The 14,925-nt window shown below is 45.3% G+C and overlaps 1 protein-coding gene across 1 annotated transcript in view; it reads left to right on the plus strand.

Annotated features, from left to right (window-relative positions):
* The window catches only part of LOC120945123 (IgGFc-binding protein-like), a 21,955-nt gene continuing 7,030 nt past the window's right edge, over positions 1-14,925 (plus strand). Inside the window, exons 1-5 of the mRNA XM_040359001.1 lie at positions 1-107; positions 3,574-4,767; positions 7,296-7,489; positions 8,081-8,448; positions 11,632-11,891. Of these exons, the coding sequence (XP_040214935.1) occupies positions 38-107; positions 3,574-4,767; positions 7,296-7,489; positions 8,081-8,448; positions 11,632-11,891 (2,086 nt within the window). The 5' untranslated portion in view covers positions 1-37. The remainder of the gene's footprint in view (positions 108-3,573; positions 4,768-7,295; positions 7,490-8,080; positions 8,449-11,631; positions 11,892-14,925) is intronic.

Here is a 14,925-nt window from a genome sequence, read left to right on the forward strand (position 1 = left end):
CAAGCCTCAATGGCAATAACTGCAGACAGAGGAGACAATGGGCCTTGAAAGAGTAACGGTTGGGAGAAATGCTTTCCTGTTCCTCCTGATGGGACTCCTGAGCTCTGGTGAGTCTGGTGTGTTCATGACTTGATCCATTCAAAGTACTTGCAGATAAAAATAATTTTGTGGGGAACAGCCAAGACAAAGCCAACATTCACAGTACAGGAGAGGGCTTTGGAGACCATTTTTAATGTTCTCAGCTTAGTCAAAAAGTTTTAAAGGAAACCTATACTGTACAAATAGAAATGCAAAAAAAAATGCATGTCTGACCTCCTACTGATAATCAGGGCCGATCCTAGGGTCACAGGCGCCTGGGTGCAGAAATATTTCTGGCGCCCCCCACATGAGCGTGGTCGTTTTACTAACTCCTCCCCTTTACGAATGTTTCTATGGCAATGACTCAACCACAGAAATGCTCCCCCACGAAGTCTTCATTACCCTGGGATCCTTACATGATCTCTTAACAATAAACAAAATACAGGAAGAGAAGCAGAGTACTTTATTGGGACCTGGAGGGGGGCCTCTCTGATGGACACAGAGAGGGCTTCTGTCAGAGAGTCTGTTAGAAAGACCCCCAGACATACTCCAGTAAGGTGACCAGATTTTTAAAATGAAATCCGGGGACATATTTTTTTTTTACTAGTAATGGCAACAATCAGCGACTCTCTGGCCATCGCCGCCCGCCTCACAGCCTCTCAAGTCTTACTCTCCGGGCCCCGGCTACTACTGGGTGGGGAGCGGAGGAAGATCACTCTGCCAGGGAAAGGAAAATAGATAGGCAGGTGGCTGGCCAGGATTTGAGCCTAGGCAGAAGAACATGCAAGCGGAGCTGAAGAAATATTCCCTCTGCTCCGACCAGCACATGATCATCAGAAAGGGGCACAGATAATGGAAACAACACAACCCCCCTATGCTAGTAGGCAATTGTGTGTAATTCAATTTTTTTTATTTTAATTCTGCACTGACTGTCTTTGAAATTGCCCCTGTCCCCTATTAAAGCCAATCTGGGGACAAAACCAGGGACAGACTTGGTCCGGGGACAGTGTCCTCAATCAGGGGACTGTCCCCTGAAACTGGGGATGTCTGGTCACCCTACTATTAGAACAACTTTGTTAGCCTACTCAGGTAAAAACTGGCTTGCTGGTAGGAATCATTGGGGTATAGTGTAATAAAATTAGTTCAGAAAATTAGTTCTGCATTGGTAGTTTGGACAGTTATTTATCTAGAACCCTAGAAATTCATAAATGCCCCCCACCCAAAGTGACCCCTGTCACAATATCTATGGAAAGTTATGGCTATCACTGAAGGAAAAATATTGGCAGCCCACAAAACCCCAATATGTACAACTTTATTTATGAAGAGAAAAGAAAAGGATGGGAATGGTGCGCTTATTCAATAATGTGCCTTAAAGTAATATACTCAAAGAATGAATATGATGAGTATCCAAACATACAAATAAATAAATGTGAAAAAAAGTCCAACTAAAGCCCAATGGTAGGAGTCAGTTCAAATAAAGGTAAAAATCTCATAGGGATAACTTGATAGAAGAAAAAACAGATAAAACATCAATCCAAACATCGACTGTTAAATTTATGAATTGGCCGCTCACCTCCAACAATGACCCAAGGGTCAAACAAGGCCCATTAGATAGAGGGATAAGGAATCCTGCTGATGGATCTGTAATGGCATCCAGGTTCCAGGCGAAGACAAAGTACTACGTCCAAGACTTGGCATCAAACCATCTTGGGTAATTCCATATATAGAGGAAACAGCTTGCTCCAAGGAATGACGCTTCTTGTATAAATGGCACTCAAGGGAAACAAAAAACAGCCATAGTGCAATATTGCCAAATAAAAAAGTTAATTTATTTAGTAAAAGTAACTGCTTACATCAAGTAAGGGTAAACTCTGCAGTAAAAAGCAATGGGAGTAGTGACAAACTCGCCTCCTCACCGTACTTCCATAAAACACAACCGGGAATGACATCACAAGGCGTTGCGCCACTGGTCACGTGGCTTCCTCAGGGCTATCCCTGTTATTTCTTCTATCAAGTTATCCTTATGAGATTTGTACCTTTTATATGGACTCCTACCATTGGGCTTTGGTTGGACTTTTTTCACATTTATTTATTTGTATGTTTGGATACTCATCATATTCATTCTTTGAGTATATTACTTTATGGCACATTATTGAATAAGAGCACCATTCCCATCTTTTTCTTTTACATTTATTACGCAGTGTCTTTTGAGTACACTACTATGTGATTGCAGCTAATTCACGGCCACTATACATGTACTATGGCCCGGATTCACAAAGACTTACGACGGCGTATCAGTAGATACGCTGTCGTAAGTCCGAATCCGCGCCGTCGTATCTTTAAGCGTATGCTCAAATTGACATACGCTTCTCTGTTGCTAAGATACGACCGGCGTATCTTAGCTGCATATTTACGCTGGCCGCTAGGGGCATGTACGGCGATTTACGCAGAGAATATGCAAATGAGCAAGATACTCCTATTCACCAAAAAGTTGGCGCAGCCAATGTTAAGTATGGACGTCGGGACAGCCGTCGAATTTCATGTCGTTTATGTCGTTTGCGTAAGCCGATTCAGAATGGGGCTGGGCGTAGGTTACGTTCACGTCGAAAGCATTGACTATTTGCGACGTGATTTTGAGCATGCGCACTGGGATACGTTCACGGACGGCGCATGCGCCAATCGCTAGGCACGTAATTTACGTGAGGTCACAATTCATTACCATACAACACACCCACTACAGCCTACTTTGAATTACGCGCGCTTACGCCGGCCCATTTACGATACGCCACCATAACTTAGGACGCAAGTGCTTTGTGAATACTGCACTTGCCTCTCTAAGTTGCGGCGGCGTAGCGTAAATAAGATACGCTACGCCCACACAAAGTTACGCCGCCCTACGTGAATCTGGGCCTATATATATATATATATATTTTTTTTCTGAGTTTATTTTCACTATATTCACTGGAGGCTTATGCCGCGTACACACGATCAGTCTATCTGATGAGAACGGACCGATGGACCGTTTTCATCGGTTAACCGATGAAGCTGACTGGTTAAAAAAACGATTGTGTCAGAACGCGGTGACGTAAAACACAACGACGTGCTGAAAAAAATGAAGTTCAATGCTTCCAAGCATGCGTCGACTTGATTCTGAGCATGCGTGGATTTTTAACTGATGGTTGTGCCTACTAACGATCGTTTTTTTCCCATCGGTTAGGAATCCATCGGTTAGATTTAAAGCAAGTTGGCTTTTTTTTAACCGATGGTTAAATAACCTATGGGGCCCACACACGATCGGTTTTGACCGATGAAAATGGTCCATCAGACTGTTGTCCTCTGTTTAACCGATCGTGTGTACGAGGCCTAATGGTTTAAATTTGCTTAAAAATTAGAACATAGTAGCGCGCAAGTTTTCCCTTATAACACATTTACTTATGAAGAGCTATTTTGTGTAGATTACTACTTCTACTATTTTTGTTTTTTGCATTTCATCAGGTTATGCTCAAAAAGAGTTTGTGGCATTATTTATGGAAAACTTCTCTCCAGACAGCGGCGCATACTTGATTCTGTATCTTACCACTTATGATAAAGCGGCTGTAGTCAATGTGAGTGTATCAGACCCTCATTTCTACCAGACAGTGTCCATCGAAAGAAACAGCACCATCCCAGTGACCTTGGACTCTCAGTACATGATTTATAGAAATCAAATCTCTTCCAAAGTTGTGAAGGTGACATCAGATGCCGATTTATCCGTATTTGCCTTCAATACATTAAACTACACGGTTGACGCTGGTCTTGTTCTCCCCGTTGAAGACCTGGGTACAGAGTACTATATCTTCACGCCTGGTCCAGGGTCTTATAACCAATTTGCCGTGGCTAACGGTGCAAGCACTACCGCCAGCGTGAACATTACATTCACAGGATCTGTGGATTTCGATGGACAGTCTTACCATCCTGGAGACACCTTCTCAGTTTTTCTCCAGCCCCAGCAAGCCATCCACTTTCAAACTTTCAGCGAGTTAACCGGCACCAAGGTGGTGTCCTCAACACCGGTAGCCGTTTTCAGTGGTAACAAATGTCATTATGGTCCCACCACAAAATGCGATTTCATATTCGAACAACTTGAACCTGTGCAGAACTGGGGAACATCCTTCGTGTTGTTTCCATTGGCCAATAATTCAAAAGACATTATTGATATAGTGGCTGCACTGCCGGACACCATAGTGAATGTTAACCAAACTGAGTACAGCCTCCAGCCAGGATCCCATGTCAATTTCTTTTTGGAGAAGAGTGCTATTGTGACTGCATCACAACCTGTCATGGTTTCATATCTTTTCCAAGACAGGACATATCCAGGTGAATACGACCCTTTTCTAGTCATTGTGCCTCCCATTCAGCTAAGCAGAAAATACTATAAATTTGTCACAGAAGCTTTTTATGACAACTACATCACGATTGTGTCCAAAGCAACTTCAGACACTGGGTTCTACCTCGATAATAAACCTCTGGATCAATATATGTTCACCACCAACGAGATAAACGGATTTCGAAGTTGGGAAGTCTCTTTAGGAAAGGTTGACGGACAACACGAAGTCTATCATAGGTACTCGGCATTCATCATTTATGTCTATGGGCTAGAAGTCCGCGTTTCCTATGGATATTCAATGGGACAGGAGACCAAATATCCAGGTAATTTTTTTTATAAATATGTGTGACAAACCCTTGTCCTCAACAGGACTATGTCCGCCGTCAATGCTTCCTCTGTCCCGAACCACCACTATCCAAGACTCTTTACCCCCCCCCCCCCCCCCCCAGTCACCAGCCGTAACACAGTGTAGAGTGGCAAACAACAAACTGATTTATTATGACACATGGACACAACAGATATCCCACTCAGGACCATAACACCCCCCCCCTTTGGAATTCAGGGCGGGGTAAACTGTCCAATCAGCAAAGAGAGCAGTTGGAGGAATCACCCCCCCCCCCCCCCCCCCCCCCGCAGTGACAGAGACAATAAAACAATGGAATACAACCACACCCTGAACGATCTCAGCAAAGGAGCCCAAAAGCATGAGACAACACACAATATATACATATATACAAGGTTCCAGTGTGGCTATAAAGAGAGTCTGTCTAGTACAGATTAGAGTGGGTTCTCATTCACCCTGTACCCCTATTAGAGACAAAGGGTGATTTACACATAAGAGGGTCCGGAGGAGCTGGACACTGAGTTTCCAGAGCTCTCCAAGGTAAGCTGAGTTCCACAAACTCCCCCCCCCCCCAACCAAAGTGACTCCTGTCACAATGTGTAGAGGATTTTTTTTTTTTTTTTTAGTTGGGATAGAGTAGTCACCAACAAGATTAATGGATTTAGAAGTTGGGAAGTCTCTTTAGGAAAGGTTGACGGACAACATGAAGTCTATCATAGGTACTCGGCATTCATAATATATTTCTATGGGTTAGAAGTTCGCGTTTCCGATGGATATTCGATGGGACAGGAGACCAAATATCCAGGTAATTCATTTTTTTTAAATATGTGTAAAGGAAAAATATTTTTTTTAGTTGGGATTGACTAGTCACCAACAAGATTAACGGATTTAGAAGCCATTGGCTGCTGCTGTCAATCAAATCCAATGACAGTGGCGCCGGGGGGCGAGTCATACACTTGGCATCTATGGACACCGACTCGGGAACACGCCTGCAAGGTAACCCCCTCTGGAGAGCTTTTCTCCAAGGGGGTTATCTAATGCGGTTCCTTTGAAATCTTCCTCCTTCATCGCCAAGGCTCCTTTCATCACTTCTTTCCACCGCCGCCGCCCGTTGTTATTGCAACCTGTATACTTTACAGCGCCGCTACGGCGCATTACTGCACGAGAACGGAGAGAGAACGGGCGGTGCATGCTGGTTCAGCAGCAGCACAATGTCCCCGGAACTGGATGCTTGTTTGCTTCACATGCCCACAAGCAAATCGAAAAGGGACATGACTCAATTATATAACTTAATTTTATTGTAATGTTCTGACCTTTTTTTTTTATAAATTGAACATGTCGTTTGAACTCCACTTTAAGCACTGTTTGATTTTGTAGTTTTGCATCACCATTGCACTTCAGAAGTTATATGCAGTTTTTAGTTTATATTGGAGTTATACTGCCATCTTGTGTTCCATTTCAGTATTATATTATTTTTTATTTATTATTATATATTATTTTTTAGCTTCAACACTTACAACAGCACAGCACCATTCATATATGTTGTGCAGTTTTGGTCCCAGATTCACCTATTGGTGTTTGCAGCAGTTGCATATATTGGCCCAGATTCAAGAAGCACTTGCGCCCGCGCAACCATAGGTTGCGCGGCGCAAGTGCTTACTTGCTCCGGTGTAACGAGTGCTCCTGATTCAGGAACCTCGTTACACCGACTGCAGCCTAAGATATGACAGGCATAAGCCTCCTTATGCCTTCATATCTTTGGGTGCATTCGTGCGTTGGCCGCTAGGGGGCGCGGCCATTGTGATCTGTGTATAGTATGCAAATTGCATACTAACACCGATTCACAAAAGTTGCGCGGGCCCTGCGCACGCAAGGTACGGAGTTTCCGTACGGCGACTTTAGCATAAGGCTGCGCCTACTCATAGTAGGCGCAGCCAATGCTAAAGTATAGCCACCCTTCCCGCTCATGAAATTTGAATTTCACGTCGTTTGCGTAAGTGATTCGTGAATGGCGCTGGACACCATTCACGTTCACTTAGAAGCAAATGACGTCCTTGCGACGTCATTTGCCGCAATGCACGTCGGGAAAGTACGCTCGGTGCGGGAGCGTGCCTAATTTAAATGATTCCCGCCCCCGGCGGGATCATTTACATTACGCGCGTTTACGCCGGGCAATTTTGCCGGCGCGCCCGCGCAATTCACGGAGCTACTGCTCCGTGAATCGCGGGCAAAGCAAAATATTTGCGGGGGCGCAGGGCAAAATCGTTGCCTTGCGCCTCCGCAAATATTGCGCAGATGTACCTGAATCTGGGCCATTGATTTTTACCTTTAGTGATAGTGCAGGAGTATCCTTTCTCTAATCCATGATCAAGACTAGAATATAACAGACATAGCACGAGTCTGATCTTAATTGTGCACACATACTCAAAGCATCAACTGCTGAGTAAAAATTGATCGTCACATATTTACTTTTGGCTAATATTTTAGTTTTTTTTTCCTACTAAACAGACGAGCCAGTAGGTCCACCTGTATTGAACTGCTTACCACACGGAGGCGAATTCTATCTGCCACTCAGCCTGGTCACCAAAGCCAAATTAAGTGTGTCCGATGTCCACCTCGAAGAGCCCACATGTCAGGGAACCCTGGAAGGGAATTTTGTGGTTATTAATGTTCCTTTCAACAGATGTGGATCCAAAGTATTGGTGAGCTGCATGGTTTTATCTTTGACTTACATCCAATTTTTGAGACTTTGATTTACAGGAATTTTCAATAACTGAACTATTTTGTGTAGTAAATCAACAGGGATTCAATCTTTTACATGTATTTAATTATTCAATTCAGTGTCTTAATAAGGTTTACAAAGAACTCTAATCAATTTCAGATAATCATTCCTATGTTCACCCTTATATCCTTGTCCCAGTTTTTTTTTTTACGACCACGTTTGCAGTTTATTCTTCTTCTTTTGGTTTTTCCAGTTTATATGAATGAGCCTTACAGTGCCATTATCATTCATAAACTAGTAGTTATATCTCAAAGAGCCATGAACCTTGGAAGTAAAAATCTACTAGATAATTGGCTGAAGAGTTTTTTTATCAGTCTGATATGCAGGTTGACTGCTGGAATCATAGTCAATGCAATGCGCAAAACAGATCCAGCTTTATATTTATATAAAAGTCCCACCATGGCCTCCTTGGTAATGGGGCTAGTACCTTTTAAAAATACTTCTGCATAATTGGTTACTATACCAATTTTCTATTTTTTTGGAGAAATGAATGTAATATCTTTCCATGCAGAATGAAGATGAAAAGATAGTGCATGTCAATACTGTCTATGGAACAGTCCCAGGAACTGAAGTCCATCGGATTGAAATCCCGTTGAGATGTGAAATGGCGACCAACGAGACTTTTGGTTTTAGTTTTCTTCCTCAAGTTACCGATGTGGTTTCCCAGGGTCAATATCTCATCTCCCTGAAGCTCTACCAGAGTGAAGCCTTCACAGATCCAATCACAACATTTCCTTACGAGGTTGACCTCCATGGTTGGCTATATGTGGAGTTTGAAGTGCAGTCTGATGATGAAGGCTTTCAGATATTTGTAGAAAACTGCAAAGCTTCTCCATCACTAGAGAACACACAGGAGAATTACAATGTCATCCAACAAGGGTAACTGATACAAATGTTATACCCCATGTGGGGCCGCGGGGCACAGCAGGGGGTCGGTCACTGCCGGGACAAGGCCATCTTGTGCCCAGGGCGAAGATGGCAAACTGCGCCCCCCCCCTCCGGTATACAGAAAGAGGCACTGGGCTGGATTCAGATACATCAGTGTATCTGTCCGCCCGGCGTAAGATACGTTACGCCGCTCTAACTTTAGGCGAGAGTTCTTTATTCAGAAGGAACTTGCGCCCTTAGTTACGGCGGCGTAACGTATCTTTTGCGGCGTAAGGCCGCGTAATTCAAATGTGGAAGGGGGGGCGTGTTTTATGTTAATGTGTGTTGACCTGACGTGATCGAGGTTTTTTACGAATGGCGCATGCGCCGTCCGTGTACATATCCCAGTGTGCATTGCTCTAAATGACGTCGCAAGGACGTCATTGGTTTCGACGTGAACGTAAATTATGTCCATCCGTATTCGCGAACGACTTACGCAAACGACGTAAAATTTCAAAACACGGCGCGGGAACGATGGACATACTTAACATAGGATACGCCTCATATAGCAGGGGTAACTATACACCGGAAAAAGCTGAACGCAAACTACGTAAAAAAAAAAAACGCCGGGAGGACGTTCGTTTCTGACTCAGTGTAAATCCTCATTTGCATATTCCTCGCGTAAAAATACGGAAGCGGCACCTAGCGGCCAGCCTGGAATTGCAGCCTAAGATCCGACGGTGTAAAACACTTACACCTGGCAGATCTTAGACTGCATTCACACCTAGGCGTTTTTACGCCTGTAGCGCTACGCCGCTGCCGCCAGAGGGCTGAAAACAGATGTCCCTCTATGGAGATGGTTCACATCTCCACGCCGAACGCCGGACGCCTGTCGCCTGCCGCGTGAAAAAAGGTCCCGGGCCTTTTTTTCAGGCGTCTTCGAGCGTTCGGCTAGGAGATGGGAATCATCTCCATAGAGGGGGTCATCTTGGGGCACATCTAGGCGGACAATACCGGCGTTTTGTCGCCGCAAATCGCGGTACAAAACGCCGCTATTTTTACCGCGATTTCGTCCATCTAGATGTGCAGCCTTAGGGATATCTACGCGTAACGGATTCTCTGAATCAGTGGCATAGATACCACCGGCTGGACGGCGTATCAGGAAATACGTCGTCGTATCTCTTTCTGAATTTGGCCCAGTGTCTTTTCAAAACCAGAAAACACTTAAAACAATACAACAATACAACAATACAATACTGCAGCCCTGTCGCAGTATATGTACTACGGCGGGTCAGCAAATGGTTAAAGTGTAAGTTTACCTTACAGAAAATCTGTAAGGTGAACTTTCACTGGGCCCCCTTCCCATCCCCTCCCCCCCAGTCCTGCTAACCTGGAGTCCAGCGATCCCCCGCACTGACAGCTTGTATCGCCACTGTACTGGTCTGGGGATTTGAAATCCCTGCGGCTTTCTCTCCTCTTCGCTCATGGTGACAGGACGGGCTATGCGGGTTCTGATTGGTCAGCATTGCCCATGTGATGGCGTTGACCAATTAGAATGCTCCTAAATGCACTCGCTCTCCTCCCGGCCGGCCTCTCGGTGACGTCACGTCACGTCACGCTGAGACTGGGACTCGCCTGTTGGGCAGAGATTACTCCGCAGCTCTGCCTGACAGGGAAGGGAATGTCGGGTCCTTTGCTTGTACCGGGGTGCAGGAGCGCACTCTGCACATTTTTGCAAGCAGGCGCAGCTCTGCAGTGTTTTAGGTGTGGCTGTCGGTAGTCACTTGTTGCCCAGAAAGTTTAACAGCACACTGCCAGCACTACGCCCCTATTCCTACAATAAATTGCTCCGCCCAGGGCATCTGGCCCCTTCCGCCCACCACTTGTACCGGCCCTGGGTCCGGTGCATCCCCATTAACGTTTCAGGTCCAAATTAGGTCCGAATTTTTGCCAGAAACGGAGCCAATGACGTACAGGCCACTTCTGCTGTGCGCTCCGCAGCCACCCCAGAGATGTGTGAACCAGCTCCAGTGAGAGACGTTCATGCTCCCTTGCCATGCAAATTGAATGCGGGGAAACCCACATCCAATCCGCATAAGTGGGAACTCAGCCTAAGTTCTCTTTCATCAACAATAAATTGCCATTCTGCCTGTGTCCCGGACAATCGGTGGGTCCCGGCGGAACATCGTGTCCTATCACAGCGGGAGGGGGTCTCCGGTGGCTCCAGACCTGGAGTGCAGAATCACGTACAGGCATAGGCGTGTGCCCAGGCACACCCTAATCACCCTGTGCAGCACAGATTCCCCCTACTGCCCTGGCTCCCATCTCCCCCCCCCCCCCCCCCGCAGCGCTGCCAGCTTCCCTCCTCTCCTATCAGCTGTTGCTCCTGGGATGTTTTAGGAGTGGGGAAGGGGCCAGTAAATATGTAATTTACCAGCCCCTTCCCTTTCTGAATGAAACCCCTTGAGCGATCTGTAGTGTGTGTTTAGGTTTTGGGGTGCACACCATCAGGGGGGTACAGGCAGTACACCTGTAAGGGGCCCGGATGGCAACCCCCTCTTTTTTTTTTGTCAGGGGCCCGGAGGTCCCCAGGGCCCTGGATGGCAACCCATCTTTTTTTTTTTATAAAAATGTTTTTTATATATATTTTTATTTATTTATCTTTTTTCTATTTATTAAGGGGCCCAGAGGCAACCCCCCCTTTTTTTATATATATATATATATTTTTTTTTTATATATATATATATTTTTATAAAGGGCCCAGAGGTCCCCAGGGCAACCCCCCCCTCTTTTTATTTTTTTGTTCGTCAGCACCCAAAGCCCCCCAACCTCAATTTGCGGTGGCAGCACCCCCCGCTTCTTAATTCACGGCCCCCCACTTCTCAATTCACGGCCCCCCGCTTCTCAATTCGCGGCAGCCCCCCCACTTCTCAATTTGAGGCGGCAGCACCCCCCCTCCCCCGGTTCAGGGGGCCCATGCCTGAAGCTGTGTAAGGGGCCTCATAATTCCTGATGGCGGCCCTGTGCACACCCCAATGCCATAGGCTGCGCACACCTATGCATACAGGTATGTGATTTTGCACAAGAGAGCCACCTTGCTGATGTATAAATACACAGTATATGGTCAGCAAGGGGTTAGGTAATATCAAGATATTTAAAGGTACCCTAACCTTTTTTCGCTTTTTCTACCTTTAGGTGTCCTGTGGATTCTACTTTACAAATGTATCAGGTTCCCAGCCCAAGAATGCAACGCTTCAGTCTACACGTTTTCAAGTTCTATAATTTTGGACAAGTCTATTTGTCCTGTAACATCATCGTCTGTCGCAATGAGACCACCCCAAACCGTTGTACTCAAGGCTGCCTCACCGGAAGGCACAAACGTGAGGTTTATAACTCCAAGGTTCATCTGGGATCGGCCAGGTTATCTCAAGGACCTGTTGTTTTTCAATCTGGTGGTGAGCTGTCCTATTGTGTCCTCTTCTAAATATTGTTATTTTCATTTATGTTGGAGAGATGCATTGGGGCTAAGAGGATTGCATGGAATTTAGTTCTGATCAAAAAAACAAAAAGTTCTGCTGCCTTGTAAATTCTCAGAAAGATTTTAATTTAGCTTCTATCAGACCTTCGGGTCAAGCTGATAGAGTGTCCAATTCATCTTCTGGGGAGAATGGTGTTACTCAAGATCTTCTTGCCATGAGGATTATTGTCAAGGGCTTGATATAAACAAGTGATATCCAATTTTTGAGTGTCACTTAACCACTTCAGCCCCGAAAGAATTGGCTGCCGAATGACCGCGCCATTTTTTTTTTCGATTCGGCACTGCGTCGATTTAATATGACAATTGCGCGGTCGGGCGATGTTGTACCCAAACAAAATTGAGGTCCTTTTTTTCCCACAAATAGAGCTTTCTTCTGGTGGTATTTGATCACCTCTGCGGTTTTTATTTTTTGCGCTATAAACAAAAAAAGAGCGACAATTTTGAAAAAAAAATTAAATGGTGCCCGCCCCATTTGAATGAGGTGGGCTTGCGCCGAGCGGATTTACGCTACGCCGCCGCAAGTTTACAGGTAAGTGCTTTGTGAATCAGGCACTTACGCTGTAAACCTGCGGCGGTGTAACGTAAATGGGATACGTTACGCCGCCGCAGCGTAACAGATTTCTACGTGAATCTGCCCCAATATTTTTTACTTTTTGCTATAATAAATATTCCCCAAAAATATATAAAAAAAATGTTTTTCTGCAGTTTAGGCCGATATGTATTTTTCTACATATTTTTGGTTTAAAGAAAATCGCAATAAGCGTATATTGATTGGTTTGCGCGAAAGTTTTAGCGTCTACAAAATAGGGGATAGATTTATGGAATTTTTATTATTATTATTTCATTTTACTAGTAGTGGTGGCAAACAGCGATTTTTATCGTGACTGCAAAATTGCAGCGGACACATTGGACACTATTTTGGGACCATTGTTATTTAAACAGCGATCAGTGTTATAAAAATGCGCTGATTACTGTGTAAATGACACTGGCAGGGAAGGGGTTAACCAGTAGCAGACGAGGAATGGGTTAAGTGTGTCCTAGAGAGTGATTCTAACTGTGAGGAGGCAGGGCTACATGTGACACAACATTGATCACTGCTCCCGATGACAGGGAGCAGTAGATCGGTGTCCTGTCACTAGGCAGAAAAGGGAAATGCATTGTTCACAAAGGCATCCTCCGTTCTGCGTCTCTGGGACACGATCGTGGGACACCGACGGAGATCGAGTCCGTGGCTCCCGCGGGCATGGTCACGGAGCCCGTGGCGGGTGTGCGCGCCTGCTAGGCGGCAGATTCAAAGCAACGTATCTGTAGGTTGCTTTGCCTGCCCGCGCCATTCTGCCTACGTAAATGTACGCTAGGCAGTTGGCAAGCGGTTAATATTATTTATGAAAGACCACTGGGGAATATCTGTTCTACTATTTTTCTTGGGGAGATATGTCTACCTCTTATGTCCAACCTAAAGCAAGCAGAGTCATAAACCAGTGACTGATATAGATTCAGGATTCTACAAATTCAGATCTCAATGTACATAAAGTTAAGCTGGCCATACACCAGTAGAATTTCTTAAAAATGTTTTGTTTTCTGAATGTTCGTTCAATTTTCCAATGGTTAGTGGGATCAAATTGATAATCGCCTTTGACCATAGTCATGAGCTTCGTATTCGAGTCAAACTCATGTTCGACTCAAATACATGAGTTAATAGCTCCCCAATCATTCCAGAAATCATTGCAAACACTTGCCTTATATCCTCCAGCTCATGTTGTGGCCGTATCCATCATATGTGTGGGCAACTGAAGCCCAGTTCCCATTTTTTCCTGGTTTTTAGGAGATGCATGCTGGGCGATTTTTAGGCACAGTAATGCCCAGAGACTCCTGGGAAATGAGTCTCATCATTTCCTAGGAGGCAATGGGGTCCTAGGACAGGAAGTTGAACCACCTAGGACCAGGAACTTTTTTTTTTTTTACATTAAAGGCAAGTTGTTAATAGAAAGTTAATTTTTAGGGTGGAACTCCACCTTAACATGTGCATTTGTCCTGCAGTTGCTTTAAGCAGTTTTGTTTACATTTTTTTTTAACTTGTCTGGAAATAAAAAAAAGCAAACAAACCTGAACCCTAACCCTAATTCTCAACCCAAACCCTGATTTTCAACCCTAACCCTAACCCAAATTCTCAATCCTAACCCTAATTCTCAACCCAAACCCTGATTTTCAACCCTAATTCTCAACCCTAACCCTAACCCAAATTCTCAATCCTAACCCTAATTCTCAACCCTAACCCTAATTTTCAACCCTAACCCTAATTCTCAACCCTAACCCTAATTTTCAACCCTAACTCTCTAACCCTAACCTTAATTCTCAACCCTAACCCTCAGGCCCCGTACTCACGACCAAACATGTCTGCTGAAACTGGTCCGCAGACCAGTTTCAGCAGACATGTTTGGCCGTGTGTAGGCCCGAGCGGACCATTTTCGGGCGGATCGGACAGGTTTCCAGCGGACAACTGTTTCCTGGACTTGCTTTAAAACAGTCCGCTGGAAACCTGTCCCCCCGACATGTACGGTCGTCTGTACAGACCTACCGTACATGTCCGGCCGCCCGCCATCCCTCGCATGCGTCGAATGACTTCGACGCATGCGTGGAAGCATTTTAAAGGCAGGCCGCCCACGTCGCCGCGTCATCGTCGCGGCGACACCGCGGACACGCCCCGCGTATTGTTTACGCGCGGACCTCTGTTCGATGGTGTGTACAGCCATCGAACAGAAGTCCCCGGGCAGACATGTCCGATGAAAACGGTCCGCGGACCGGTTTCATCGGACATGTCTGCTCGTGAGTACTCGGCCTAAGTCTCAACCCTAACCCTAAGTCTCAACCCTAACCTTAATTCTCAAACCTAACCCTAAGTCTCAACCCTAACCATAACCCTTATTCTCAACCCTAGCCTTAAGTCTCAA

Source organism: Rana temporaria, chromosome 7 (genome assembly GCF_905171775.1).
Source record: "Rana temporaria chromosome 7, aRanTem1.1, whole genome shotgun sequence".
In the NCBI taxonomy this organism is placed as follows: domain Eukaryota; kingdom Metazoa; phylum Chordata; class Amphibia; order Anura; family Ranidae; genus Rana; species Rana temporaria.